General features: G+C 39.1%; 1 protein-coding gene across 1 annotated transcript; it reads left to right on the forward strand.

Moving 5' to 3' along the window:
• On the forward strand, positions 1-27789 carry LOC115224194. The gene is made up of 2 exons (XM_029794951.2): positions 1-284; positions 27380-27789. Exons 1-2 carry the CDS (start codon positions 211-213, stop codon positions 27768-27770), a joined length of 465 nt encoding a protein of 154 aa, XP_029650811.1. The 5' UTR covers positions 1-210; the 3' UTR covers positions 27771-27789.

A 27789-nucleotide genomic window follows, 5' to 3' on the forward strand; every position in this document is an offset into this window, starting at 1 on the left:
TAGGCAAGTGTGTCCATTCGTACCTTCCGTAGTTGCTTCCGCTGGCTGGACTTTTATTACAAGTTATATAAGACTTTCGTCCTTGGTCTGCATTGAAAAAAAAAAACGATAGAGAGAGAAAAACCAAGTTCTTCGAAAGATCCCGTTTGATCTTAATTATTTCGCTGTTTGTTCGCTTTATAGTCGAAGTGCATCCAAGGTGTAGTTGCCATGAATCGTGTAGTTACCACATTCGTCGTGTTGCCGAGATTGCTACAGAGACAAACATGTGCGGTTTCAATGAGGTAGGAGACAAAAAAGTGAACCTTAACAATGTTTTCTATTTAATATACAGCTTTCTCTGTTTTGATAACTCTTTGATATTCTCAATTTCTTGTTAAATGCCAAGGCTTGTCTTCTTTTTAAAACCAATTAAGTTTTTTTTCTCCTTCTTTCATCATAGCATGATCGTCCATAGAATATATAATACAGTGACGCACTTACCTGGGTTTTGTTTTATAAATATTTAACTATGTTAACTATATTTTCTTTTCGAAATTGCGTTGGAAAAAATAATAATTTCTCTATTCTTATATTTTATTCTAAACGTCTTCGTAAAATTCTCATTGTTTAAATATAATAGTTAAAGCTGTTCTAAGAGTTAGGATTCATTTCTCTTCATATTCAATACCTTTCTTTGCACACTAAATTTATTTTCTCATTTAGTAAACATTCCGAAATTATTAGTTGTGGGAAAGAAGGGAAGCGGCGATATTCATGCCTTTTCCGGGCAATTAGCGAAACCCGTTTTCTTATTTCTCTTGCTATGGTACCCCACACATCTTTTTGCCGTATTTAACTTCATACCACTTAGAAGTTTATAACATTCCCCCTCAAATTTGGCGGGTCCTTTTTTTGAAGCAGTACTTAACCGTAACTTAAAAACCCTGACATTGAATTGTATATATATAAGACGTGGGAAGATTTTCTGGGACAGTTTTTATTTTTAGTGTCCCTTAAAAGCCCGTCAAGTGCGATGTGTTCAGTCGGTAATGCGAATTTCTCTGTGTGTGTGTATATATATATATATATATATATATATATATATAATGTTTGTGTGTGTATATATATACACGTTTGTATCTATATATGTATATATATATATATATATATATATATATATATATATGTATGTGTGTGTGTGTATAATATGCCTATGTATAAGCATGCAAATAAGGCACAGGAGCTAACTTAGGGATCCTCTAAGTGACCGCTCGACTGACCAAGGATAATAAAAATAAATCGGTCAAAATTAAATCACATTGACTGAAACAAAAGAACCACTCTGTAAACAAAAGACGGGGATGGAACACCTATGATAATTAAGGGCTAATTTGGGGTTAAAACCAGCTTCATTAACAAGAAACACACGAGTAAGGTCATGATGTGACCTCAACTTCGGTACTTATATAAACTGACACACTGAAACGGTATATCTAACAACCCCTCTCTCTCTCTCTCTCTCTCTCTCTCTCTCCCTCATTCCCATATGCAACCTGGATTCCTTTCCCTTCTATCGTTTCGTTAACCATTTCACCCTTGATTGGTATTGTCATCGTTTAAGCTGATATCGACCTTGATTCAACAGACATACCTATAAACAAACACATCCCTGAAAGATCTACATTTTTTTCTAATGTGATTTTCTGTTTTTAAGGCGGCACGATATCATTCCGGGGGGATTTTGTTGCCATTTCTAGCAAGTCGAATAACCGTGTAGAGACGCCATCTAAGCAATAACGCACAAACACATACAAATCCGTCTCGGTTATAAATCCTTTTGACCCCTAGTTTTTTTTTCTTTTTCCTTTACTGAAAAGTTTTGGACCTGTAAACAAGTGTTCAAACCGTGGCCTTACCGCCTGTCTAGTCTTTTTATAGACACAGTGTATCTAGGACTACTCTATTCAATGTATTCTTTCTAATAAGATGATGATGGTATCTCGATTACATCAGGCCCCAATGCTCACTGGTAACTTATTTTATTGACCCTCAAAAAGATGAAAGGCAAAGCCTCTCAAGCTTCTTTGATAATATCCAGGTTTCTGAGCCATATAGTAGAACTGGTTCGACTGTGGCTTTGAAGGTACCTCCTCCCCTAAAAATTGCTGGTCTTGTGTGAAAATTTGAAGCTGCTTTTCATGAGGCACTGGCACAGGCCGGCCTGCAAGAGTCCTGCACAAGTGCCACGTAAAAAGCACTTCTGCCAATGTTGTGTAGTAGCATTTGTGCCAGTCCATGTTAAAAGCACCGAGCATCCAACTGTAAAGTGGTTGGTCTTAGGGAGAGCATCCAACTGTAGAAATGAAGCGAAATCAAAGTGGAACCTGGTGCAGTTCTTCTGCTTGCTAGCTCTAATGAAAACATCCAACCCATACCAGCATGGAAAACAGACACTAAATGATGATATATTGTTTTACAACCAAATGCCCTTCCTGTTGCAGTCCTTTGCTTGTTTTCAAAGTAAATGATATCTTTTTCTCACACATTTTTAATTACACAAAACCAGCTGAAGATTTGTTGACAGGAGAAGCAAGAGCAGTGTCACTGTTGAGCAATTTTTGGTGAAACACTAATGCAAAGAAATATAGACACACACATATACATACTTGCATGTGTATCAAATCAAATCAGATATCAGAAAGCAGAACCAAAATCGAAGTTGATCAACATCAATGGAAATTGCAGCTGTGATACCAGTGCTGGTGACAAGTAAGCGAACCATCCGATCGTGGCCATTGCCAGCGCCGCCCCGACTGGCCTCCGTGCTGGTGGCACATAAAAAGCACCATCCGATCGTGGCTGTTGCCAGCCCCACCTGGCCCCCGTGCCGGTGGCACGCAAAAAGCACCATGTGTCCATGGCTGTTTGCCAGCTCCGTCTGGCACCTGTGCGGGTGGCACGTAAAAAGCACCCACTACACTCACGGAGTGGTTGGCGTTAGGAAGGGCATCCAGCCGTAGAAACACTGCCAGATCAGACTGGGCCTGATGCAGCCTTCTGGCTTCACAGATCCCAGTTGAACCGTCCAACCCATGCTAGCATGGAAAGCGGACGCTAAATGATGATGTGTGTATGTGTATAGGTATATAGTCCGCTCAGCTGTAAATGAGTAACCTATGATAAACTGGATGGATGTTGGCCTGCCCATTTTGCCAGCAAGGTGACATCATTTGAAGGCTTCAAGAATCTGATGAACTGCGTTGTGAAAAGTAGTATACCGAAACCCAACAGCCTGATGAATACAATGTTATACACACACACATACAGGGTTTCTTTTGGTTTTCCTCTTCTGAATCCACTCACAAAATCTTTGTTTAGTCAGGTTATGGCTGAAAACCCTTGTCTTCTAAGATGGCACAGAAGTTAGATTAAAACCTAAAAGCTTGTGGCTGACAAGCAAACCTCTTAACCTCATGGCTATGTCTGTACCTTGCAAAATACCCCAAAATGAATTCAGGAAAAATCGATCAACTTTTGGAGTTTTCTTAACAGTCAGAAAAATCATTGAAAGAGTTGGGGTAAAAAAAATATGTAAGAAATCTTATTGTTTATTCACTTCTCAAAAGCTTTCAACTGTACACTCAAGCAAGAGGAGGTTTTTTTTTGTTTGTTTATATGATGTACTTCACAAAGTAATTGCACTGGTACTAAGGCTTTTGAAGAACTGAAGCACTGTTACCTAATGGAGATACTGATTTCTTCAACATCTATGCAAGGTGTTATGCTTGTACTATTATCTATTATCTGCCTGGACTACATCCTTCACTCTTCTTATTGACAAAATTAACGACCGCACTTTGTCACATCACTCAATCAGCAACACTAACAGATGCAGCTTGTGTTGATGGCTTTGCTCTCTTTGCAGACATCATCTCAGAAGCTACCACCTTTCTACATGACATTGGAAAAGCACCAGCAGATTGTGGTCTAAATGTTAATGTCTCAAAGACTGAATATGTTTGCTGCAATCTTGCAAAACTCTCTAAGAATTAGATGCGAAAATATATTTCGCATATTTGTTCCTGTCAGTAGATTGTGGCTATGCTGGAGCATTACTTTGGAAGAGTTAGTCAAACAAATCACTCCTGGTACTTATTTTCTATAAGTCTGGTATTGGTACTTATTGTTCTTATCTCTTTTGCCAAATTTGTTAAGTTACAGGGACATAAACAAACCAACACTGGTTGTCAAATGCTGGTGATGGGGTAACAAACACAAAGACATGCATATATACATATAAATATTTGTGTATAGAGTCAACAGATGAGATCTGGAAATTCTCAGCATAGGAAACACTCAGTAGTGCTTCAATGATTTGAACTTACACTGTAAAACCTTTATTGAGGACTATATTTATGTGTGTGTACACAACACACTTTCAGTTTCCATCTACCAGGTATACTCACAAATCTTTGGTTGGCCTGGAGCTATAGTAGAAGTCACTTGCCCTTGATGCTGTACAATGAGGCTGAAAACTCCTTACCTCACATCAATGCCTGCTATATATATATACATTGTGGAGGCACAATGGCCCAGTGGTTAGGGCAGCGGACTTGCGGTCGTAGGATCGCAGTTTCAATTCCCAGATCGGGCGTTGTGAGTGTTTATTGAGTGAAAACACCTAAAGCTCCACGAGGCTCTGGCAGAGGGTGGTGGCGGTCCCTGCTGTACTCTTTCGCCACAACTTTCACTCTTTCTTCTGTTGGCCTGCTTGCTTAGCCAGCGGGGTGGCGTCATTTGAAGGCTAAAACGATGCGAAGCGCATTGTGACCAGCGATGTGTAGCAACATCTGATAGCCTGGTCAGTCACGGTGATCACAGTGATATATATATATAAGGGTGATGCAAAATAACTTATTTCAAAAACTTGAAGACACCCTCTAATTTTATTTAATTTAGTGCAAAAACTCAACATGCAAAATTTCAGCACAATTGGGCACTTTTTAGGGGTTGCTACCGTCCACTGAACATTTTGTATATTGTTATTTTTCAGAACGACCTGCTGTGCTTACCTTGGATCATAAGGTGACCTGCTGTGTTTACCGTGGATCGCAAGGTGACCTGCTGTGCTTGAGGAGACCTATTGGGTCAAGTACATCAATATCAGTATCAAAACAAATATCAAATGGAAATTTTAGTTACGCGATACCTGTGCTATCAGCACGTAAAAAGCACCATCTGAACATGGCTGAAGCCAGCGTTGCCTTCACTGGCTTCTGTGCCGGTGCACATGACCTGGTGTGCTTGAGGAGACCTATTGAGTCAAGTACATCAACATCAAAATAAATATCAAATGGAAATTATAGCTGTGATACCTGTGCCGGTGGCACATAAAAAGCACCATCCAAACGTGGCCGATGCCAACACTTGACTGGCTTCTGTGCCGGTGGCATGTAAAAAGCACCATCCGAACGTGGGTGATGCCAGCGCCGCCTTGACTGGCTTCTGTGCCAGTGGCACGTAAAAAGCACCATCCGAATGTGGCTGATGCCGGTGCCGCCTTGACTGGCTTCTGTGCCGGTGGCACATAAAAAAACACCATCCGAACGTGGCTGATGCCAGCACCGCCTTGACTGGCTTCTGTGCCGGTGGCATGTAAAAAGCACCAACCGATCATGGCCACTGCCAGCCTCCCCTGGTGCCGGTGACATGTTAAAAGCACCCGTTACTCCCACGGAGTGGTTGGCGTTAGGAAGGGCATCCAGCTGTAGAAACACTGCCAGATCAGATTGGAGCCTGGTGCAACCTCCTGGCTTCCCAGACCCCGGTCGAACCATCCAACCCGGGCTAGCGCGGAAAACGGACGTTAAACGACGATGATGATGATATATGTAAATGTGGCACAGAAGGATGACAAAAGAACATATAGAAAACAAGGAAAGACATGCGATGGATGTGGACAAACTCATTTCCTCATCGCAATTTTGTTGCCTTGTCAGTAATATTGCTAGGTCTTGTTGAATCAGCACTGTAAGCTGCATGAAAGATAAGCATCAAGAAGAAAAAAATAAGACAAGTACAAAAAAAGGATATCTCAACTGAACAGAAAAGGATAAGTCTTCAATGAAAGATGCTTCAACATCAAGTCAAAAACATTTGGCACTCTTGTCTGAGAGCTCATTTATGCTGAGCGTTCTTGTAGCTCACTCAGTAGAGAACATGCAAAATGGTAGTGGACATTTTCTCTGATGCATGCACCGCATTTGGGCAAGGGGTCCAAATGAAGTTGTGAGTGTCACATCAGGGTTTTCATTCTTGAGAAATGTCCAAACAAACTTTAAGGGTCTCTCACTTCTGGCTGTTTGATGGCTGTTGACCCCGAGTTCATTGATTTTGTTACAGGTTTTGTCTTTTGTCTTACAGAGTGTTCTAACATAAAACAATCTTCCTTACCAAGCAAGCTTAATAGATTACCACCAGTTCATTTGCCGACGATCTGATCATATAACAGGTTGTACTGGCCTGCATGTTACCTGTAGCAAATACTAAGAATGACCTGACATATATATATACATATATTTATGTATAGTTCACAGATGAGATCCAGATGTTGTCTGTATAGAAGACACTGAGTAGTTCTCAAAAGATTCAAACCTAGACACTGATGTTTTTACAAAGGATCATTCCAAAAGGTAAAGGAAGGCTATAAGAAGGATCAAGTTGAGCGCGTATGGAAGCAATTATGCAATTTGCTTCTATATATATGTATGTATATGCATACAAGTATTTATGGTGATATTTTATACATTTGAGTGCATTGAGATAGTTATGCAGCAGCAGGTCTCCTCACATCCAAATGTACTTGAATGTGCCATTGCACAAATATATTTCACTTAACATTGCTTTGTGTGACAAAAAGCACCCAGTACTCTTTGTAACATTGTTGCCATTAGGAAGAACATCTAGCCATAGCAACCATGCCAAAGCTGACCGTTGAAATTGGTGCAATCCTCTAGCTTGCCAGCTGTTGTGAAGCCATTGTACACACGCCTGCAAGGAGATCATGATGATTAATATGTATATATTGATCAATCAAACAGGCATCCTATCGGTTACCATGACGAGTGTTTCAGTTGATCTGATCAACAGAATAGACATACAAGTAGCTGAGCACACCTATTTCCTTACTACCCACAAGGGGTTAAACACAGAGAGGACAGACAAACGGATTAAGTTGACTACATCGACCCTAGTGCATAACTGGTACTTATTTAATTGACCCCGAAATGATGAAAGGCAAAGTCGACCTCGGCGGAATTTGAACTGAGAACGTAACAGCAGACGAAATACGGCTACGCATTTCGCCCGACATGCTAACGTTTCTGCCAGCTCGCCGCCTCACCACAGACACGCATACCCTTAACGTAGTTTTCAGTGATAGTGTGACACAGAATCAGACAAGGACGGCCCTTTGGAATACAAGTACTATTCGTTTTTGCCAGCTGAGTAGACTGGAACAGCGTGAAATAAAGTATCTTGCTTAAGGACACCACACGCTGCCGGGTTTCGAAGTCGTGACCTTACGATCATGAGCCAAATACCCTAACCACTAAACCACGCACCTTCATTATATAAATAGATAATGTATATATGGGAGGATGTCGACCTAAGACTTAATGTCAAGAAACCCGACTTCAAATAGCCGAAAACTTAAAATGATGTATTCTGGGATCTTTTCAGTTTGAACGGCAGTTTTTTCAAGCGGTGTCATATGAGATTGTCACCCATAATTATGACCCTAGTATCAATCTATTGCATTTCAATCTATTTTAGATTTAGGGTTAGGGATGGGGGAAGGGTATCTTTTTTTCTTCACAAATGTAAATAAACTCAATCTGTTTCTTAAACGAGGGACATATTCATACGGCACAGAATGTTTTCACCTCAATAGACGTCATTGATTGGTTGAAATTGAAGAAAAAAAAGTAACAAATATCTTACAAACTATAGAATTTTCTCAATAAAGCCAAGAGAAAAAGATGTTTTATAAACACATTTTACCAGTATAAGAAGTTTAAAAGTGTTTAGTTACGTGGAAATTATTTTAAAAAACTGCCGTTCAAACCGAAAAGATCCCACTTTTGTTATGTTATGTTTGAAAGATAAAAATAAAACGAAGACAGAACGAGATACGGTGTTTATATTTGTGAAAAAAAAAATCGTAATACAAATGGATTACAGAGTTTTTTTATATTAAAGACACAAGCGGTAATTGAAATTAATTTATTTATTGAATAAATATTTTTTAACAAATTAAAACGATTGGAAAACAAAATTTTTGTTTTTACGGAGCGAAAGAGTGGCCGTAAAGGGAAATAAGCATGCGTCAATTAGTTTGTTGGTTTGTGTTTGTATGGAAGGTAAAGAAAAATATTTTTATAATCATAGAGTTTAAAGGACGAAGTATTCGATGAATAAACCATTTGTTTTCGATATCGTATTCCTACTGTCTACTTTATTATCTGGTTGCTAAAAGCGGCAAGCTAGCAGAGTCGTTTGGACGCCAGACGAAATGATTAGCATCAGTTTTCCGACTCTTTACGCTCCGAGTTCAAATATCGCCGAGGTCAAAGATCGATAAAATAAAGTACCTGTCAAGTACTCGGATCGATGTAATCGACTTAATACATTCCTAAGAATGCTGACCGTGTGCCAAAATTTGAAACCATTATTTGGTAACTAAATATGATCGCCTACCTTTTCTTTCGTTAACGTACCTTAAAAAAAATGTTAGACTTCGTTTCTCAAATATATTCCGGGCGATCTTTCGTCTCTAGTAGACCTTTCCGTCGATTTTCGTAAAATTTTTTTTTTTTTACATATGGGCTTGCGGGAACTTTTGAAGTAATGAGAGCGAAAGAGACTAAGAGAAAGCGATTGTATGACGAGGGAAGTTCTTTTGAAGTTACCGTGCACACCCCATCAAACACACACATGTACATCAATGCTTCCCATGCACGGTAACTTCAAAAGAACTTCCCTCGTCCTACAATCGCTTTCTCTTAGTCTCTTTCGCTCTCATTACTTCAAAAGTTCCCGCAAGCCCATATGTGAAAAAAAAATTTTTTTACGGAAATCGACGGAAAGGTCTACTAGAGACGAAAGATCGCCATATTCCGTTTTAAAACTATATATAGACACCAGGGTAATTTTTCTTATTTTCCCCTAAAGTAGTTGTTTGTTCCTTCTCGAGCCATGCCTGGCTCATAGGTCCCTCACCTGGACTGTGGGGCTGGTCCGTCGCAGGTGAGCTGCAAGATGCAGGAGGAAAGTTGCGGCGAAAGAGTCAGTAGAAGTTCGCCATTACCTTCTGCCGGAGCCGCGTGTAGCTTAGGTGTTTCGCTCATAAGCGCACACATCACCCGGTCTCAGTTTCGAACCCGCAATCCCTAGACCGCGAGTCCGCTGCAGTAACCACTAGGCCATGTGCCTACACCTAAAGTAGTTACACTAAACTCCTTAAAACTTGATTTTTTTCTTTCTTTCTTTCTAAAACAGTTATTCTTACATAGTAGAATAAGAAGGTATGAGAAACTCCTTTTTAAAACTGTAAATATGTGTTTTGAAGACCGTTTTTCTATTTCTCCCTAAACTATTTCGAAATTCGTTCTGAATATTCGATCTTTTGAGCTTTCGATATTCTGATGTTTAGGTAGTTTGAATTCGGCATTCTAACGTTCTGTCTTGTGTCTGTAATAGAGCAGAAAGATAGAGTGCTCCAACTTTGCCATTATAGGAGCAGGCTTCCCAATCATGCAGTCTTGAGTTCAGTCTCACTGCGCAGCATCTTGGGCGAAGGCCTTCTATTATAGGTATTGGGCCAGATTACAACATATTTATATAAAACAGAGGGGGGTGGGTGCATGAACGAGATTCTTTATAGTTGCTATGTAAACAGGTAGACTCCAGGAAGAGGAAGAAGATAAATCTGTAGCCTTGATGTAATATAATTTGGTTGGTAAAAGAAAGTCATCACAGGGAAAACCTTGTAACTGAAAGAGGGAAAAAGGTGCACGTATTATCTTTACACCTGTTTCGGGAATAGTTACTTAAGCAGTGCAGTTCTCTGCACGCTACTAGATTCAAAATTTTTGTAGCAACCTATACTGTCTTCGGAAGGAAAAAGTGGGATTTAGCCACAAAATCGCCCTGATCACTAATTGCATACACCTTAGGTCATTTTATGTGTGTGTATGATATATATATATATAAACCTTTGACTCTACAACACTGTGTATAAATTCTGTACATGGAAGACCAATTTTAAATACTGTTGGATTTTACTCATAAGGTATTGGAATCTTACATTGTGTATAAACTCTGTACTTGGAATGAACGATTTTAAATACCTTTGGATTTTTCTCATAAAGTATTGAAATCTTACATATATACCATTCTGCCTAAAAAAATCGATCTGCAAATTCAATATCCCTACATATTTCACATCTATTTTCTCTCCTCCACCTCACTCTTTATTTTGTATCCTATCTAAATTAATTATTACTTAACCATCCTCTCACACTGTCTCTGATGAAGGGATATAATTAATAAATATCCTGGAAACAGCTGTAAGACCTATCTATAAATGTTCTATCTACACAGCTTTGGTTTTTTTTATCTCATTATGCAAAAAATTCTTATATATATATATATATATATATATATATATATATATATATATATATATATAGTACTATACTTATTCATATATATGAGCTATGGAATCGTTTGGCAGCTTGTAGTTCTTGTGATTTGTAATACTTTTAATTCTGTATTTTCCTTAGTTCATCAACCCCGAAAGAATGAAAGGGAAAGACAACTTCAGCTGATAGTGAAGTAATTTTAATAATTGTGTGTTCATATATGTGTTCACATACTCTTCCAAACATGTGGTTTTGAGTTCAGTCCCATTGCGTGGCATCTTGGGCAAGTGTTCTCTACTACAGCCCCTGTGACAGGCCCCAAACCCTTGCGATTTGATTTGGTAGATGGAAACTTTAAAAAGTCTTACACATAGAAATGTAACCACATGTGGACTGTTGGCAATTTTCCTTCTTTGGATTCTCCCTTTCTCCTTTCCGGCGAAGAGCCATGCTCGAAACGTTAAAAGGTCTCCTTTCACCAAGCATCAAACTAATATATATATATATTTATATATATCGATAATAATTATTCACTCTTTTACTTGTTTCAGTCATTTGACTGCAGCCATGCTGGAGCACCGCCTTTAATCGAGCAACTCGACCCCAGGACTTATTCTATCGGTCTCTTTTGCCGAACTGCTAAGTTACGGGGGACATAAACACACCAGCATCGGTTGTCAAGTGATGTTGCGGGGGACAAACACACACACACCCACATATACATATATACGATGGGCTTCTTTCAGTTTCCGTCTACCAAACACACTCACAAGGCTTTGGTCTGCCCGAGGCTATAGCAGAAGACACTTGCCCAAGGTGCCACGCAGTGGGACTGAACCTGGAACCATGTGGTTGGTAAACAAGCTACTTACCACAAATATGTTCTTAACATATCTAGGCAGGTTCAAATGAAAAATATGCTGGTTGTTGAAGTGTACATCATACGAGAAAAACAGCAATGGATTCAACACGTTTGGCTCATTAACACACAGCATTCTGGGACACTGGTGTTTCCTGTGTCACTATCCAGAAGTAGCTAGAACAATTGTGTGTGTCTTTCTGTTTACTGCACTGTAACTTGGCAGTTTGGCAAAAGAGATCGATAGCCTAAGTATCAGGCTTCGAAATAAGTACTAGGGTCGATTTATACGACAAAACCCTTCAAGGCAGCGACATAGCATGGCTGCTGTTCGAAAGATTGAAACTTGTAAACAGCAAAAAATAGTAAATATTAAATATCATTGTGTCGGATTGCTGGAATTGCTAGAGCGTTGAACAAAACTGCATCGCGGTTTTCATTTACGGCCCTCTATGTTTTGAGTTCAAATGCCACTGATACTCTTTACTCTTTTACTTGTTTCAGTCATTTTACTGTGGCCATGCTGGAGCGCCGCCTTTAATCGAGCAACTCGACCCCGGGACTTATTCTTTTGTAAGCCCAGTACTTATTCTATCGATCTCTTTTGCCGAACCGCTAAGTAACGGGGACATAAACACACCAGCATCGGTTGTCAAGCAATGCTAGGGGGACAAACACAGACACACACGCATATATATATATACATATATACGACGGGCTTCTTTCAGTTTCCGTCTACCAAATCCACTCACAAGGCTTTGGTCGGCCCAAGGCTACAGTAGAAGACACTTGCCCAAGGTGCCACGCAGTGGGACTGAACCTGGAACCATGTGGTTGGTAATCAAGCTACTTACCACACAGCCACTCCTGATGTCAACTTTTCATTATTCCAGTGTCAATAATTCTGTCTATACCCCCACCCCTACCGCAATTATAGCTTTGCGCCCATATACGACTTAAACATGCAGCTTATCTCAAGTGAAGTACAGCTGCACTCGATTTAATCGACTGTCCCACCTTTTGAATTTCTGACCTTGTACCTCTGCTAGAAATTATTATTAATGATCCTGTGTTATATATTGTATTTGAGTATAGACGTAGGAGTGGCTGTGTGGGTAGTAGCTTGTTTACCAACCACATGGTTCCGAGTTCAGTCCCACTGCGTGGTACCTTGGGCAAGTGTCTTCTACTATAGCCTCAGGTCGACCAAAGCCTTGTGAGTGGATCTGAAAGAGGGAAACTGAAAGAAGTCCGTCGTATATATGCGTATATATATATATATATATATATATATATATATATATATATGCGTATATATATATATATATATATATATATATATATATGTGTGTGTGTGTTTGTCCCCCCAGCATAGCTTGACAACCGATGCTGGTGTGTTTACGTCACCGTAACTTAGCGGCTCGGCACAGAGACCGATAGAATAAGTACTAGGCTTGCAAAGAATAAGTCGTGGGGTCGATTTGCTCGACTAAAGGCGGTGCTCCAGCATGGCCACAGTCAAATGTCTGAAACAAGTAAAAAGAGTAAGTGAGCCTTCCCGATTCCGTATTATTCATTCACTCCTCGACTCTTACAACTTTAGCGACAGCACAGTAGAGAGGCAAAGTCGACCTCAGGGGAATATCTGAACTCAAAAATAATTCTTTCTACTGAAATTTTGGAGGAGGGACAATCGATTATATCGACCTCAATACTTGACAGGTCCTTAGTTCATCAACCCCGAAAGAATGGAAAGGAAAGACAACTTCGATATAATTTGAACTGAGAGCGTAAAATGCCACAAGAAATGCTGCTAAGCTTTTCGTACAGCATACTAAGATTCTGCCAGCTTGCCGCCTTGTTAATTTAATAATTCATATCTTAGATGAAAAAAAAAATGTCATTAATTCAGCTAATTGAAGTTTGGCTGTGATTTTCTTCCTGGCTTCAATTCTTGTCTCCAAAGATTGGTTTTGCAGACATCTCACAATTGATGTTGTATAGCCAGCCCTAAGGCAGCTCCAATCGAGCAGTTAGTATCTTCTATGATCAAAGACGTTCCAACTGTGACCATACTATATTTATATTTTGAAATAATAGTTCCTGAGCAATACAAACCTCATCCAATGTATCCTTCCTCTCCACCCCCACTTTTGTTGTTGTTTTTTTTTGCTTTGAAAAACAGGTGCGCGTGAGTTAAAGAATAATTTGACTGCTATTTCTAGCAGATAAAACGACTCTGTTGCGGTTCCCTTGTTGATGTTAATTTGGTGCAGTAATTAAATGCATGGTGGTAGTGGCTGGATCTCATTCAGAGCCAACATAAGGCTATGGTGAAGATGATGTTGATGATGATGACATTAATTAAGGGAAAATAATTGACAAATATGACGGCAGGGCGAGAGCTAGGATCATACCAACGAACTGTATTTAACGAAACCACTATCACTGACAACCAATTGCCCCATTTAGTGTGTGTATGTATAAACACAGGTCAATGTATCTATGTATGTGTGTGTGTGTTGAGATTATGAGTCATAATTCGGAATTAGGTGTTTCGATCCTCTGAGTAGTGACACGCACGGATTTTAACGATTCATTGCTATTCAACCTCTCCAATACTAAATATTCCGCGTTTTGCCAAATTGAATTTTTTGAATTTCTCTGTGGAATTGCTAATCCTTTATACGCACAGATATACATACAACATATATATATATATATATATATATATATAGGTGATGCAATAAGGAAATTCTCAGCCCACTATATATATATATATATATATATATATATATATATATACGTGACGCAATGAGGAAATTCTCAGCCCACTATATATATATGTATGTATATGTATACACATCTATGTATATATTCACATACAATTACATAGAGTATATGATGTGGTGTGTGTGTGTATATATACATACATATAGTGTGTTTGTGTATGTATAAATAGTGTGTATACACATACATATACACAGTTACACACGCACATATATATATATATATATATATATATACACATAGGGGCAGAGAGGGAGGAGGGTATTTACAGCGTGTTCAAATACTGGGAAAGACAACCATTATGCTACTTTTAGCTATCTATAAATCACTTTCATTTCATCAAAACTCGCCATAAATTCCCTGCAACTCTCCGTTGTTTTCCATAATTGCGTTGCCATAGTGTGTGTGTGTGTAATGTGAGTATGTCTACTGTTGTGTGTGTCTGTGTCTGTGTGTACTGGTGTGTGTGTATGTGTGTGGATATGTGTACTGCAGTATGTGTATGTGTGCGCCTTTGTCCGTCCGTCTGTATGTATGTATGCGCGCGGTTATGCTTATTTTCGCGCAAAATTTTTGAAGATGGACACTTTTACTCCATATCCACGTCTGACATTAAAAAAAACTTGTTCTTTCTTTCCAGATATTGTCGCTCACTATTTTTAAGGTTTTATTTCCATAGCCAATTGTTCAAATCCACCTGACTGTGGTTTTGTTTGTTTATTTTTTTGCCACTAACAACACGCTCCATATTTCCTTCTCCGTTTTTCCCCCATCAGAATATCTTGTCTTTTATAATAAAAATACACTCAGTTACTAAGGTCCCGATTAACAAAAATTAAACACAAGGCCCAAATACATACATATATAGGCACGAACATTATATATATAATATATATGATGTTGCATTTAATTTATCTTAGTGAAAATAGGAAAATATTTTTATCCATTAATAGTCGAATTTTTGTTAATGACCTACTTGCAGTTTTAATCACTCTCCCCCCTCTCTCTCTCTCTCTTTCATACACGCACCACGCGCGCGCGTGCATATATACACATCAACCGGGAGCTAACGAAGGAGCTGCTATACATGGTTACTCGACATTCTAGAAATAGCAGCCAAATCACGCCCTACCGTTAAAAAAAACAAAAAAACACGCGTTGTGCAGTATAGCGTTAAGTTCTTTTGCACAGAAAAAAAAAAAAAACGGGCGGAAGTCTTTCAATACGGGATGGGTATAAGTGGAGTGCCTTTGATCAGTTTTCTAAACCAAGATTTAACTGAGTTTCCACGTGAACGTTCGTTCTGTTAAAAATAGTTGCCGAATCTAACCTCACTTTACTGTTTACGTCTTAAATTAAATAAAGAAAAAGGTTACTGATAATTCTTTGACATACAATGTCCGAGAGTAAGTCATGGCTAGAATGTCTTCCTTAGTAAGTCTGTTTCGTCACAACTGACCTAGGGTTAAACAAATAAACTAAACATTGCTTTCTTAAGCAAATACACACGCACACGCACTCTGCCTGTCCGGCCGCGTCTTTCCAACCTTCTCTTTCTCTCTGTCCGGCCGCCTTTCCAACCTCCACCTCTGTGTGTGTGTGTGATTTTATATATATATATATATATATATATATATATATATATATATATATATATATATATATATATATATAAAATTCACATAATACAAAGATTCGCTCCACTAATAAGTTGCGCACGAGAACCAAAGCTATGAATAAACCCTTTCGTCTTATATAAGGCAAAAAAAAAGGCAAAAAATTAGATAATGCAGTCTGCTTAAAAATTGGGATGGTCACGGAATATTTTTGATCAAAGTTGATTGCTATCCTTAGTAGGTCAAGCGACCATAGAGACGACATCTTGGTGGGACACTCTCTTGCAATGGCCTCTCTTCGTCGGTGACCTTACACAAACGATCCAGCGAGAGAACCTCTGTACAGTCGCTCGATCGCCTAGAAATAGCAATGAAAATTTTCTCGCAACATCCCTGCTGTTTTAAAGGACACCGTCGGTAATTACCGTCCCATGGACAAAAATTACCGAGAAAAAAAAACGAGCTAGTTACAGCTGAAACGATTATACGACTGTTCTGGGACGACCTTGAACTGAAACAAACAGCCTTGCACAAAACGATGTCCTAAAAGCTAAGCTTCCTCTTGCAAAGTTTAAGCGTAACGATCACAATAGAGTGCTCTCCACGTATCTGGGAGATCCCTAAACGACAAAACGTTGCCAAATTAGTGTTTAACATATCGTAGGTCGTGTGACATATTGGATTTAATTATGTTTCTAGGTCAACTAGAAGCCTAGATAGCGTTTGTTATGTATTTTGTGGCAGCCATTTTGAATTTCGGCTTTTCAAAATGGCGGCCATTTAGGTAGTTATGCCAATGTCGACATTAATTTGAGGATTCTCCATGCTCTGATTAATTTTTAAAACCATTGTTTCTTTAATCTGTAAAATTTTTCACCGTAAAACATACTTTGTTGATCATTTCCAAATAACTTGATTGAATTTTTTCTCATGGTATTTAATGCTAATTAAAAATGGCTAATTAAATAGCTAATTACAAATGCCATTCTGCAGATCGAAAAGAACTCCTCGCTGACGCTTCTGGCTTCTGTATGGTCCTTTAGCCTGCTAGAAAGAACAGCTAATCCTCCTCAACTCATTTTACAAGGGATAATTTGAAAAATGTACTACAAGGTTATCTGAACATAGGGAAAAAGGTGAGGTCATGATAGGAATAACTTTGATCATCAGGCTTGAATTGGGGTTAAATAACAACCACAAGGTCACATCTGTAGTCTTGTTGTTGTTACCAATACTACAACTGTTTCTATTCTTTTGTAGAGTTTTGTATATCATTAATAATTTAGCCAGGTTTGTAAATTGTATGCCATGTTCTGCATTCAATGCATTTCAATGCTAATGAGAGAACCTCTTTGTAGTTGGCTAACATGCTAGAAATAGCAGCAAAATCTTCATCAAAACACACAACATTGTCTTCAAGCAAAAAACACTTTGGGTATGATTCTCATTTCTCTGCACCCCTTCCCCCACTGAGAAATGATAGAATGTGGGTGAAGAGAGGACCAAATACCTAACGGAAAGCAGCACTATTCTAAAATTCACAGAATGTAACTCTAGAATACTGTTGATGGTCTTACTTTGTTCATGGTTTCACCTTGAATCCATTTATGATCTTTTTTTTTTTTATCACTCTATATCTCAATTGTTAATATACAGCAGAGAGGCCATGGAAACGGAGTGGTGTCAAGTATAGTTCTGCATATTTCTCTTTTACTTGTTTCAGTCATTTGACTGCAGCCATGCTGGAGCATCACCTTTAGTCGAGCAAATCGACCCCAGGACTTATTCTTTGGAAGCCTAGTACTTATTCTATCGGTCTCTTTTGCCAAACTGCTAAGTTACAAGGACGTAAACACACCAGCATCGGTTGTCAAGCGATGTTGGGGGGACAAACACAGACACCCACATATATATATATATGACGGGCTTCTTTCATTTTCCGTCTCCCAAATCCAAGGCTTTGGTTGGGGTAAGGCTATAGTAGAAGACACTTGCCCAAGGTGCCACGCAGTGGGACTGAACCCGGAACCATGTGGTTGGTAAGCAAGCTACTTACCACACAGCCACTCCTGCATCTATAAACCCTAAATTCTAACCTTAAACCCTAAATCAGATCAGGTACAGTGTAGCCTACAGGTACTGTGGTAGACTGTAACCTAAATATTTCTTGCCTTATATTTTTAGTTCAGGTATGCAATCGAATTTTGAAAAGAATATAAGTGTACTGCAAGTGAAAAAAGGCTGCACAGCATTGCTGTAGTGACAGTTAAAGGAGTAACAAGAATCAAACATGAAATATTGGATGTGTTTTTACACTTGTCTTGGGTTGATTCAAGGATTCTAGTTGGTCTTCAGTGAAAATTAGCTGAAAGAAGCTCTTTGGGTGAATTCTACTTGTAATTTACTGATTTAGTTGCAATACTCTGTAAAATGCACAACCACATGGTTGTGGGTTTAGTTGTAATACATGGCATCTTATGTTGGTTTGTTTATGTCCATGTCACTTAACTGCTCAGTAAAAGAGGCAGATACGAGTATCAAGCTTTGAAAAGTAAGTATTGGGGTTGATTCATTTGACCAAAGCCCTTCAAGGCTGTTCCCCAGCAAGGCTACAGTTCAATGACAAACAAGCAAAAGATAAAAAATATATATATATATATAACCCTCCTTCTTGGGCGTCCAATAATACTATATTTGTTCCATGTCCTTGCGTTGTGTTTTCTCTTTCTGTTTTTATGTTTGGATTAACTATATATATATATATATACCGGAGTGAACACACAAATGTGAAACAAGGTGGAAAAAAGAGTACTCAAATACCAGTGGTAGTGCTTTAAAGTATATATATATATATATATGAATCGCCATGATAGATCGTTAGCCACTACACATATTTTTTTCTCTTTTTTCTTTCCTTGGTTTTTCTGTGTCCCTTTCTGTAGAAGAGCGTAGGCTTGAAACCTAAAAGATATCTGTTTGTTTTGTACACCACCTGTCTTTCTCTTGTTTTTTTCGTAAACTCTCCCTATATATGCATGATGGGCTTCTATCAATTTCCATCTACTAAATAGACTCACAGTGGAGGTTTGTGGCTTAGTGGTTAGGATGTCGGACTCATGATCCTAAGATTGTGGTTTCGATTCCTGGATCAGGCGGCATGTTGTGTTCTTGAGCAAAGCACTTCATTTCACATTGCTCCATTCCACTCAGCTGGCAAAAATGAGTAATCCTGCAACAGATCATTGTCCCATCCAGGTGGGGAGTATATATGCCACTAAAACCGGGAAACCAACCCTTATGAGCCTGGCATGGCTCCAGAAGGAAACATTTATTTTATTATTGAAATAGTCACAGGGCTTTAGCTGTCTTAGGGTTTATGGTAGAAGACACTTGCCTCAGTTTTCCCATGTTTTTGCTTCATACTATGTTTATCTAGACCAGTGCTTTTCAAACTTTTTGCTGAGGCGGAACCCCAAGGAAACATTCCACTGGCTCGAGAAACCCCTGTGCAATAATTTAATAGTCTTATGCACACATATCTGCATAGGAGAATTAAAAATTACTGCTGATTTTAGCAGTTTTGTAACTTCTTGCGGAACCCTGGACTGTACTGGCGGAACCCTGGTTGAAAACCACTGATCTAGACCATCATATTTTGTCACCATACAATACCTTACCTGATTGACAAGCATCACTGATTCTTAATTTTCACTTGTAAAAGAGAATTGGGGAGGCGCAATGGCCCAGTGGTTAGGGCAGCAGACCCGCATTCGTACGATTGCGTTTCGATTCCCAGACCAGGCGTTGTGAGTGTTTATTGAGTGAAAACATCTAAAGCTTCACGAGGCTCTGGCAGGGGTTGGTGACGATCCCTGCTGTACTCTTTTGCCACAACTTTCTCTCACTCTTTCTTCTGTTGGCCTGCTCACTTAGCCAGCAGGGTGGCGTCATTTGAAGGCTTAGTTTAAGTGTCACACCTAGTTTCTTTAGCAACCACCAAACTATATGGTTCCCTAACAAAGGCCTTTTCCTTGTGAATGTGAAGAATAGTGGCTGGTCTTTAGCTTATCTATATATATTCTTTTACTTTTTTCAGTCATGCTGGAGCACTACCCTTTAGTCAAATAAAATCGACATCAGAACTTATTGTTTGTAAGCCTAATACTTATTCTATCAGTCTCTTTTTGCTGAACCGCTAAATGACAGGGACATAGACACACCAGAATCGGTTGTCAAGCGATGGTGGAGGGGACAAACACATACATACATATATATATATACGACAGGCTTCTTTCAGTTTCTGTCTACCAAATCCGCTCACAAGGCATTGGTCGGCCTGAGGCTACAGCAGAAGACACTTGCCCAAGGTGCCACGCAGTAGGACTGAACCCAGAACCATGCGGTTGGGAAGCAAGCTTCTTACTGCCCTGCCACTCCTACGCTCATAAATATGCACACACACACACATATTTCTTTACTACCCACAAGGGGCTAAACATAGAGGGGACAAACAAGGACAGACGAAAGGACTAGTCGATTACATCGACCCCAGTGCGAAACTGGTACTTTATTTATCGACCTCGAAAGGATGAAAGGCATAGTTGACCTCGGCGGAATTTGAACTCAGAATATAACGACAGACGAAATACCGCTAAGCATTTCCCCCAGTGCGCTAACGCTTCTGCCAGGTTGCCACCTTACATACATACATATATATGTCATCCCTGATCCACTGTAAGGGTATCTTTGTTTTGCTTTCACCTATATATATATGATGTTGATATATGTAGCCATCACAAAAAGATACCCTTATGCTGGATCAGGGATGACTTTAGGCTAAACAAACATGTTAGGGAAGCCCCTACATCAACCATGGGCAATCCAGCAGTCTGCCATTCAGGTCTTGACATGGTTCATCAAAAATTACCTTGTATTTTCTTACTTGTGTGGCCTGCCTGATGACAAACCATGTCTCATGCAGCCCACTTCTCAAAAAAGGTTGCCTGTGCCTGCTCTATTTCAGTCTGCTTAAAATAGCCAGCAAATGTCCTTCAAATCATACCCTATCATCTTAAAAACTAAAGGGAAGGACACGTTTAATAATGTGACCCTAAATACTCCCAGTTTCAATAAAAGATGGTTGATAATAGCTGGAAATTTCTTTTTATTTGATAATTTAGTTTACTTGTTCAGGATGTACATGTGTCTAAACAGCAGCAGCAAGTAAAGACAGGAAGGCTGTTTTGCTGATGAAATCAGAACAAGACTGAAACAATATATGCAGTTGTCTCCCTTATCTGCTAGGCAAAGGATAAAAATGTTAAATCATTGACTAATATATTTTTTTTACATTACTATTTGTTTCTTGTTAAGCTTTTTAGCGTTTTATATCTTAAATACATTATAAAACTAACTCAACTATTATTTTTCATGCAGATGATATCCCTGATAGATTTCATCTTTAAACAATTCTATTTATCTACGTCTGCAAATGTACAGCTCTTGCAACTATAGGCGCAGGAGTGGCTGTGTGGTAAGTAGCTTGTTTACCAACCACATGGTTCTGGCTTCAGTCCCACTGCGTGGCACCTTGGGCAAGTGTCTCCTACTATAGCCTCGGGCCGACCAACGCCCTGAGTGGATTTGGTAGACGGAAACTGAAAGCCCGTCGTATATACATATGCGTGTGTGTGTTTGTTTGTCCCCGTAGCATTGCTTGACAACCGATGCTGGTGTGTTTATGTCCCCGTTACTTAGCGGTTCGGCAAAAGAGACCGATAGAATAAGTACTGGGCTTACAAAAGAATAAGTCCCGGGGTCGAGTTGATCGATTAAAGGCGGTGCTCCAGCATGGCCGCAGTCAAATGACTGAAACAAGTAAAAGAGAGTAAAGAGTATTTCACCATTACTTCTATGAGTACAACGAAGGCTATAGTTTGCTGATGGCGTCTGAATAATGTCGAAACATTTTCTCATGACAGCAGGCTTGTTCCTCTTTAACGGGCACGTCTTCTTTCAATCATCATCTGCTCAGAAAATCCCTTTATTACAAGCGAAGTAACCTAGCTTCCAAAATTCGCTCCAGTCGTTATTACCCCGCTACACCTACTTTCCTTCTTGGTTTTCTATATAATTAAACTCTTCGCCTGACCAAAGCATTTTCATGTCTTAAATGTCCGTACTTATTTACAGGCCTTTGGTTTAGCTCGTTTCCTACGTTCTGAGTAATGTAAAGCTTTCCTTTCATAAGTCTCAAGTTGCTCTGATGGTTAAAAAAAAAAAATGAGGGCAATCTTTCGTCTCTAGTAGACCTTTCCGTCGATTTCCGTAATGAGAGCGAAAGAGACTAAGAGAAAGCGATTGTATGACGAGGGAAATTCTTTTGAAGTTACCGTGCATGGGAGCATTAATGGACATGTGTGTGTGTGTGTGTGTTTGATGGGGTGTGGGAGACAGACAGTATGTTGTGTAAGTGAAGTGCTTCTGTTAGTGTGTGTAAAGAGACAGAGTAATGTGTGAAAGAGAGAGATAACTGAAATTTTTTACTCGGTGTATGTGTATGTATCTATGTATGTGTGTGTGTATGTATGTGTATATGTATGTATATTACTTCAAAAGTTCCCGCAAGCCCATATGTAAAAAAAAAAAAAAAATTTTTACGGAAATCGACGGAAATGTCTACTAGAGACGAAAGATTGCCAAAATGAGAATGTGTACCATATATGATTATGGAGGCCAGGACAGGCAATAACTAACAATAACTAAATATTTCAAAATATTTAGCGCAGAGTCCGTCATGATCTTCGCCACTAAAAAAATTCACGTTCGTATTTTCACCTTGATTCTCAAACGTTATCTTTCAAAAAATGTGTCTTGTTATAAAACCCCAGGTCAGAATGGAGTAGGACTATGAACAAAGGTATTCCGCCAATGACTATCTCGTCTTCTTTTGTGTCCTTTTTAGATTGTAAAGAAGGTATGTGGAGGGAGATCTGACTAGTCGAGTAACTGAGTCACCATTTGTATGCATTTATTAGCGTCATAATCCTTCGCCGGCACATATTACAGGTATTACTCCCATTTGTATATTACACCCGTGCCCCCCACCGCAAAAAAAAAAACTAGAAAAACAACAAATAAACCAACAAAAAAACTGAATTGAAACAAGACACGTTTATTCCGCAGTTATCTAACCTGAATACTTATACACACACACACACATACATACACTCACGCATACGTAAACACAATTGCGACTGACACAACGCACACGCATACACAACTGCTCGCGCGCGCCCGCACTCAAGCACACGTAAACATAATTACATCTGCAACTGACAACATGCGCGCACACGCACACCCACCACTGACAGCACGTTGAACAACACAGCGATGCGCAAACCCTTCCCTCTGCTATGATTTCCCATTTAGCAGCACACACATACATTTCAATATATATATATATATATACACACACACACACTCACGTATACATTATACACACGCAGTTTATTTTAAGAACACTTCCTTTCTGCTGTCAAGTTGTCTCTCTTGTCCCGAATTATCCTTTCCCTCCGTGCAACATTGCTTATATTATACAGATATATGTATGTGTGTATATATATATATATACACACACTCACGTATATATACGCACAGTTTATTTTAAGAACACTTCCTTTCTTCTGTCAAGTTGTCTTTCTTGTCCCGAATTATCCTTTCCCTTCGTGCAACATTGCTTATATTATATATGTGTATATATATATATATATACACACACACATTTTAAACAATAACTGGTGTATATTCCTCCATTCGTTTTAGCTTCATCGGCCAATTCTATGCTGGGTCATAGTTAATATTTTTTTAGTATATATTTACACAAGTATCTGCTACACAGAAAACACTAAAATATCCAGTGTGTATATGTGTACATAAATTAAAAACTGTAATACACGTTAGACACAACCCATTCTTTAATTATGTGGATACACTATACGCACTCAAGCGCAGTATATACATATTAATATACACGCTCGCACATTGTGCTTCGACTAGAACTCCGCCGTTTATGATATATACACACACATTCATTAAACTTATTGCATACTCAGGCAGACAGTATATATAATATACACACGCTACCTGTGTCACTACATATATATATATACACTAAAACGTTGGTTGGGAAGTTTCGTGAACTTTATATATATATTCTCTTCTCACAACGGAACCAAGACCCAGCAGCCATTTTGTCTTGAAGACAAGAATATCTTCTCTATACACACAAAAAAAGAGAGAAAAACCTATCAAATTGCCTTTGGAAAATAAATTTTCTCACGTCTGTAAATCCTTCCCGACATTATAATGTCTGTTTATATTCTAATTTTTTTAATATAATCTAAATGGTAATTAAAAACCTTTTAAAATTTTAGTTAATGAAGCTATTTTAATAAATATGGTGTCAGATGCAATCGATCTTTAGACAGTTCGCAGCAATCAGTTCAATGACCGATTCATTATCGATTTCTTTTACAAGACCACGTACACAACAAGAAAGCCCTCATATATTTATTTATACAAACAATTGTGGGAATTCATAGCTTCTTGTTTCATTTTATTTCCTCGAGCAAGCAAGATCAACCTGTGCTGCGAGCCAGAATCGAAACCGGCTCCATATAATGTTTTCTATTAATCCTCATTATACTATAGACATTTTTTAAATATTTGTCCTCCATTTCGGCCGCAGATTGTTTACATTTTCAGAACTAGTCACGAAACTCTATTTCCGTTTGCTTTTAATTAAGATTTCACCCCCTTTCCCTCTAATTATTTTAATTAGAGCATCCGCCAACGAACTTGTTGAAATAGCAGTCCACTGTTTGTTTTATAAATAGTATTCGTGGCCCAAAATATATATACTTACTGCTGTTTAGAGAAAGAAATAAAAAATTTTTTAAATGGTCATGTTTGGAACTCCTTTAATTGTAAAGTCTGCTGGATCAGGTCTGACCGGAGGCTAAAAAAAGAAAACCCTACCCAACTCTTACTAGGGGAAAGATTGAAGGCCACCACATCACGTTGCAATCGCCCTAAGAATAGTGTCAATAATTCAGCTAATTTCGCAAATCCTGGAAAATTAATTTTATGCAAGAAATAAAGTAAAATTAACCCCGAAGACAATAGGATTTAACGAACCTACATAGTCGCTAGAAATAGCAGTTAAATTGAGACTCCTCAAAATCTTGTAAATATATCCTTTTATTCAAGGTCTGACTGACCTAGGGCTAAATAACAGTTATTAATTAAATCAATGCGCTAATGATAATCGATTAACCTCCCATTATCAAAGGCATCCCAGCCGTGACCATTTTATTTTTTTAGATCTGGCTGGTGTTTCTAGCAAGTCGTTACGTGGGTATGTTAGAGGCATATTAACCCACCACCACCGCTTTTTGCCTGCCTCGCCGCAGAGCAACTCAGCGAACTGGGTCACCATAATAAGTAAGCTATGCTGGTTGTTGCTGCCAATAAGGTCAGTCTAGTAGTATTCATCTTTAATATAAAAAGTCTTATGAACTAAAATACATATATAATGATGGCTATGTCTCAGCATGGCCCCAAATAGCGAAGTGGGCGCGCGCGCGTGTGTGTATGTATGTATATATATATATACATACATACATATACACACACACACTAGTATGGAGTCAGAAGCCCAGCATTACTAAAAATAGCAGCTAAATCTCTTCTTGCAAATCGTTACTCTTTAAATGAAGGTGAGGAGACGAGACAGCAAATGTAGTCCATAATAATGGTAAAAATAAAGACAGGATGGATGGTCACAATTGAAACGTCTATGAAAAGGGTGACAGTAGGGGCTTAAAACAACCACAATTCATAAAGCTTTAGAAAATGAACGAAACGCCAAGTTTTCGTACAAACCCCCCACCACCACCAGCGGTTACTATATCTTAAGGAAAAGAGGTAGAGGTGCATTAAAATGTCCAAGGCTTTATTGTTGCCATGCTAGCTAAACTCGACTATTTGGATGGGTTGGGGGGAGAGAATCCACACCAACTGGCTTTAATAGCTACTTCTCTCATTCATTTTCTTCCTCTTCCCACCCCTCTCTAAGCCTTCATTTATATATATACTCTCTACACGATACAGTGCTATATACTTTCCTCTTGTCATCATAGCAGCAGTAGCCTTAGTCAGTTGCTATGTTGTTTGTTAGTTGGCAACTGGGGGGCTTCTTTCTACTGAAGAAGCACAATAACATCCAGACATCATTTAAAGAAGCAACCAACCTCACCTCCATTCAGTCGGCTTTCGCTCATCTCCTCCCCACCGCAACCACCAACATCACTGCTACTAATTTCTCCTCATTAACACATTCACTTAGTTCAAGCACACCATTATACTAATAAAAATCCACCATATCTCCTTGGCTGTGATCCAGTCGACCTGTGACTAGAAATACGTGCCACCCGTGACTATACCGAGACATCCATGCTCCCTCGTCGTCGAGGGAGATTATCTTCGTAGCTCAAGCCCGTGACCGTTATGGTAGATCACAGAAAAACAATTGAATTTAATGTTATATATACATATATATATACCTACACTAACTTGAATCTAGCCCTCTCTCCTTCCATGATCCGGTTTATCCAGTACTCAGCGACATGTCTATATATACTCACACCTTCCTACTCTCCCTTCAACTCCTGGCATTATTGCTGCTGCTACCATCTGCCAATTCACATTTTAGCAACTCCCACTCCAGTGGATCCAAGGTTTTTAGTCCAGACCATTCATTCACCCCATACCATTACGCCCCCCCCCCATAAAATCCTATTTTGTCTTGCGTGACGTCACCACCAACCATTCTGCTACGTAAACCAACATGTAAAGGCCCCACCTCCAATGCACAAGACACTCCTATTAGGAGCATGTACACAAAACTACTGCAACCAGCTATGAGGGGAAGCCTTCTACGGTGGTCACTCGACGTGCAGAAAATAACAGCTGATTCCTACGTAAACTTCCAGTTATGCCCTCACGCAGATAGTCGTGATCGGGCTTTGGAAAATACGGGAAACCGAAATGTAGCTTAGATGTATTTTAATCAAGCCATCGCTACAGCTGCAGTCATTTACCACTAATCTAACCTTAAACCGACGTTCCTGTCGTGGCAAACACGGCTGTTACTCGCCTTAAAGATTCGAATATATACGGCTGGGTTGAATGACTTACGAATGCCTTTATGGTTAATCAATAATGGATCGGTCAGTATCAAACCAAAATATTTGACTGGTACTTGTCTGCGATAAATGCTTCCCAAAGCAAAATACTAACCCAAACCCTTTGTCTCATCTCGTCATCCAGCCAAATAATCCGCTTTCTCCTTCTGTCAACCAAAACAGGTTTGCAGCCATGTCAACAGCAAAGAAAACAGCAGCAGCAGACAGTCTTACGGAACCAGTGAAATTCTCGCAGAGTAAAGCTGCCTCCTGGAAATCTTTGGACACATTCAAGAAGCCACACGGCGACCGACTCAAAATCGAACCCTTCGTCGTGTCGTTCAGCATCTCCGTGCTCCTCATATATTTCGCTTTCTTAAGGGAAGAGAACGATCTGGACTTGGAAATGGACAAGACCCTGTACGAGAGGATCCCTGCCTTGGAGAAGACTCAGTTGCAGATGCAGATCCAACAGAACAAAAAGCAGGGCATAGAGAGTGCAGCATTACAGAAACGACTGCAAGAAGTAGAAGCAGTAATTAAGAAACGAAAGTCATTATCACCCAACCAATAAATTGTTTAAACTTACCACA

The sequence above is a fragment of the Octopus sinensis genome, linkage group LG25, assembly GCF_006345805.1.
Source record: "Octopus sinensis linkage group LG25, ASM634580v1, whole genome shotgun sequence".
In the NCBI taxonomy this organism is placed as follows: domain Eukaryota; kingdom Metazoa; phylum Mollusca; class Cephalopoda; order Octopoda; family Octopodidae; genus Octopus; species Octopus sinensis.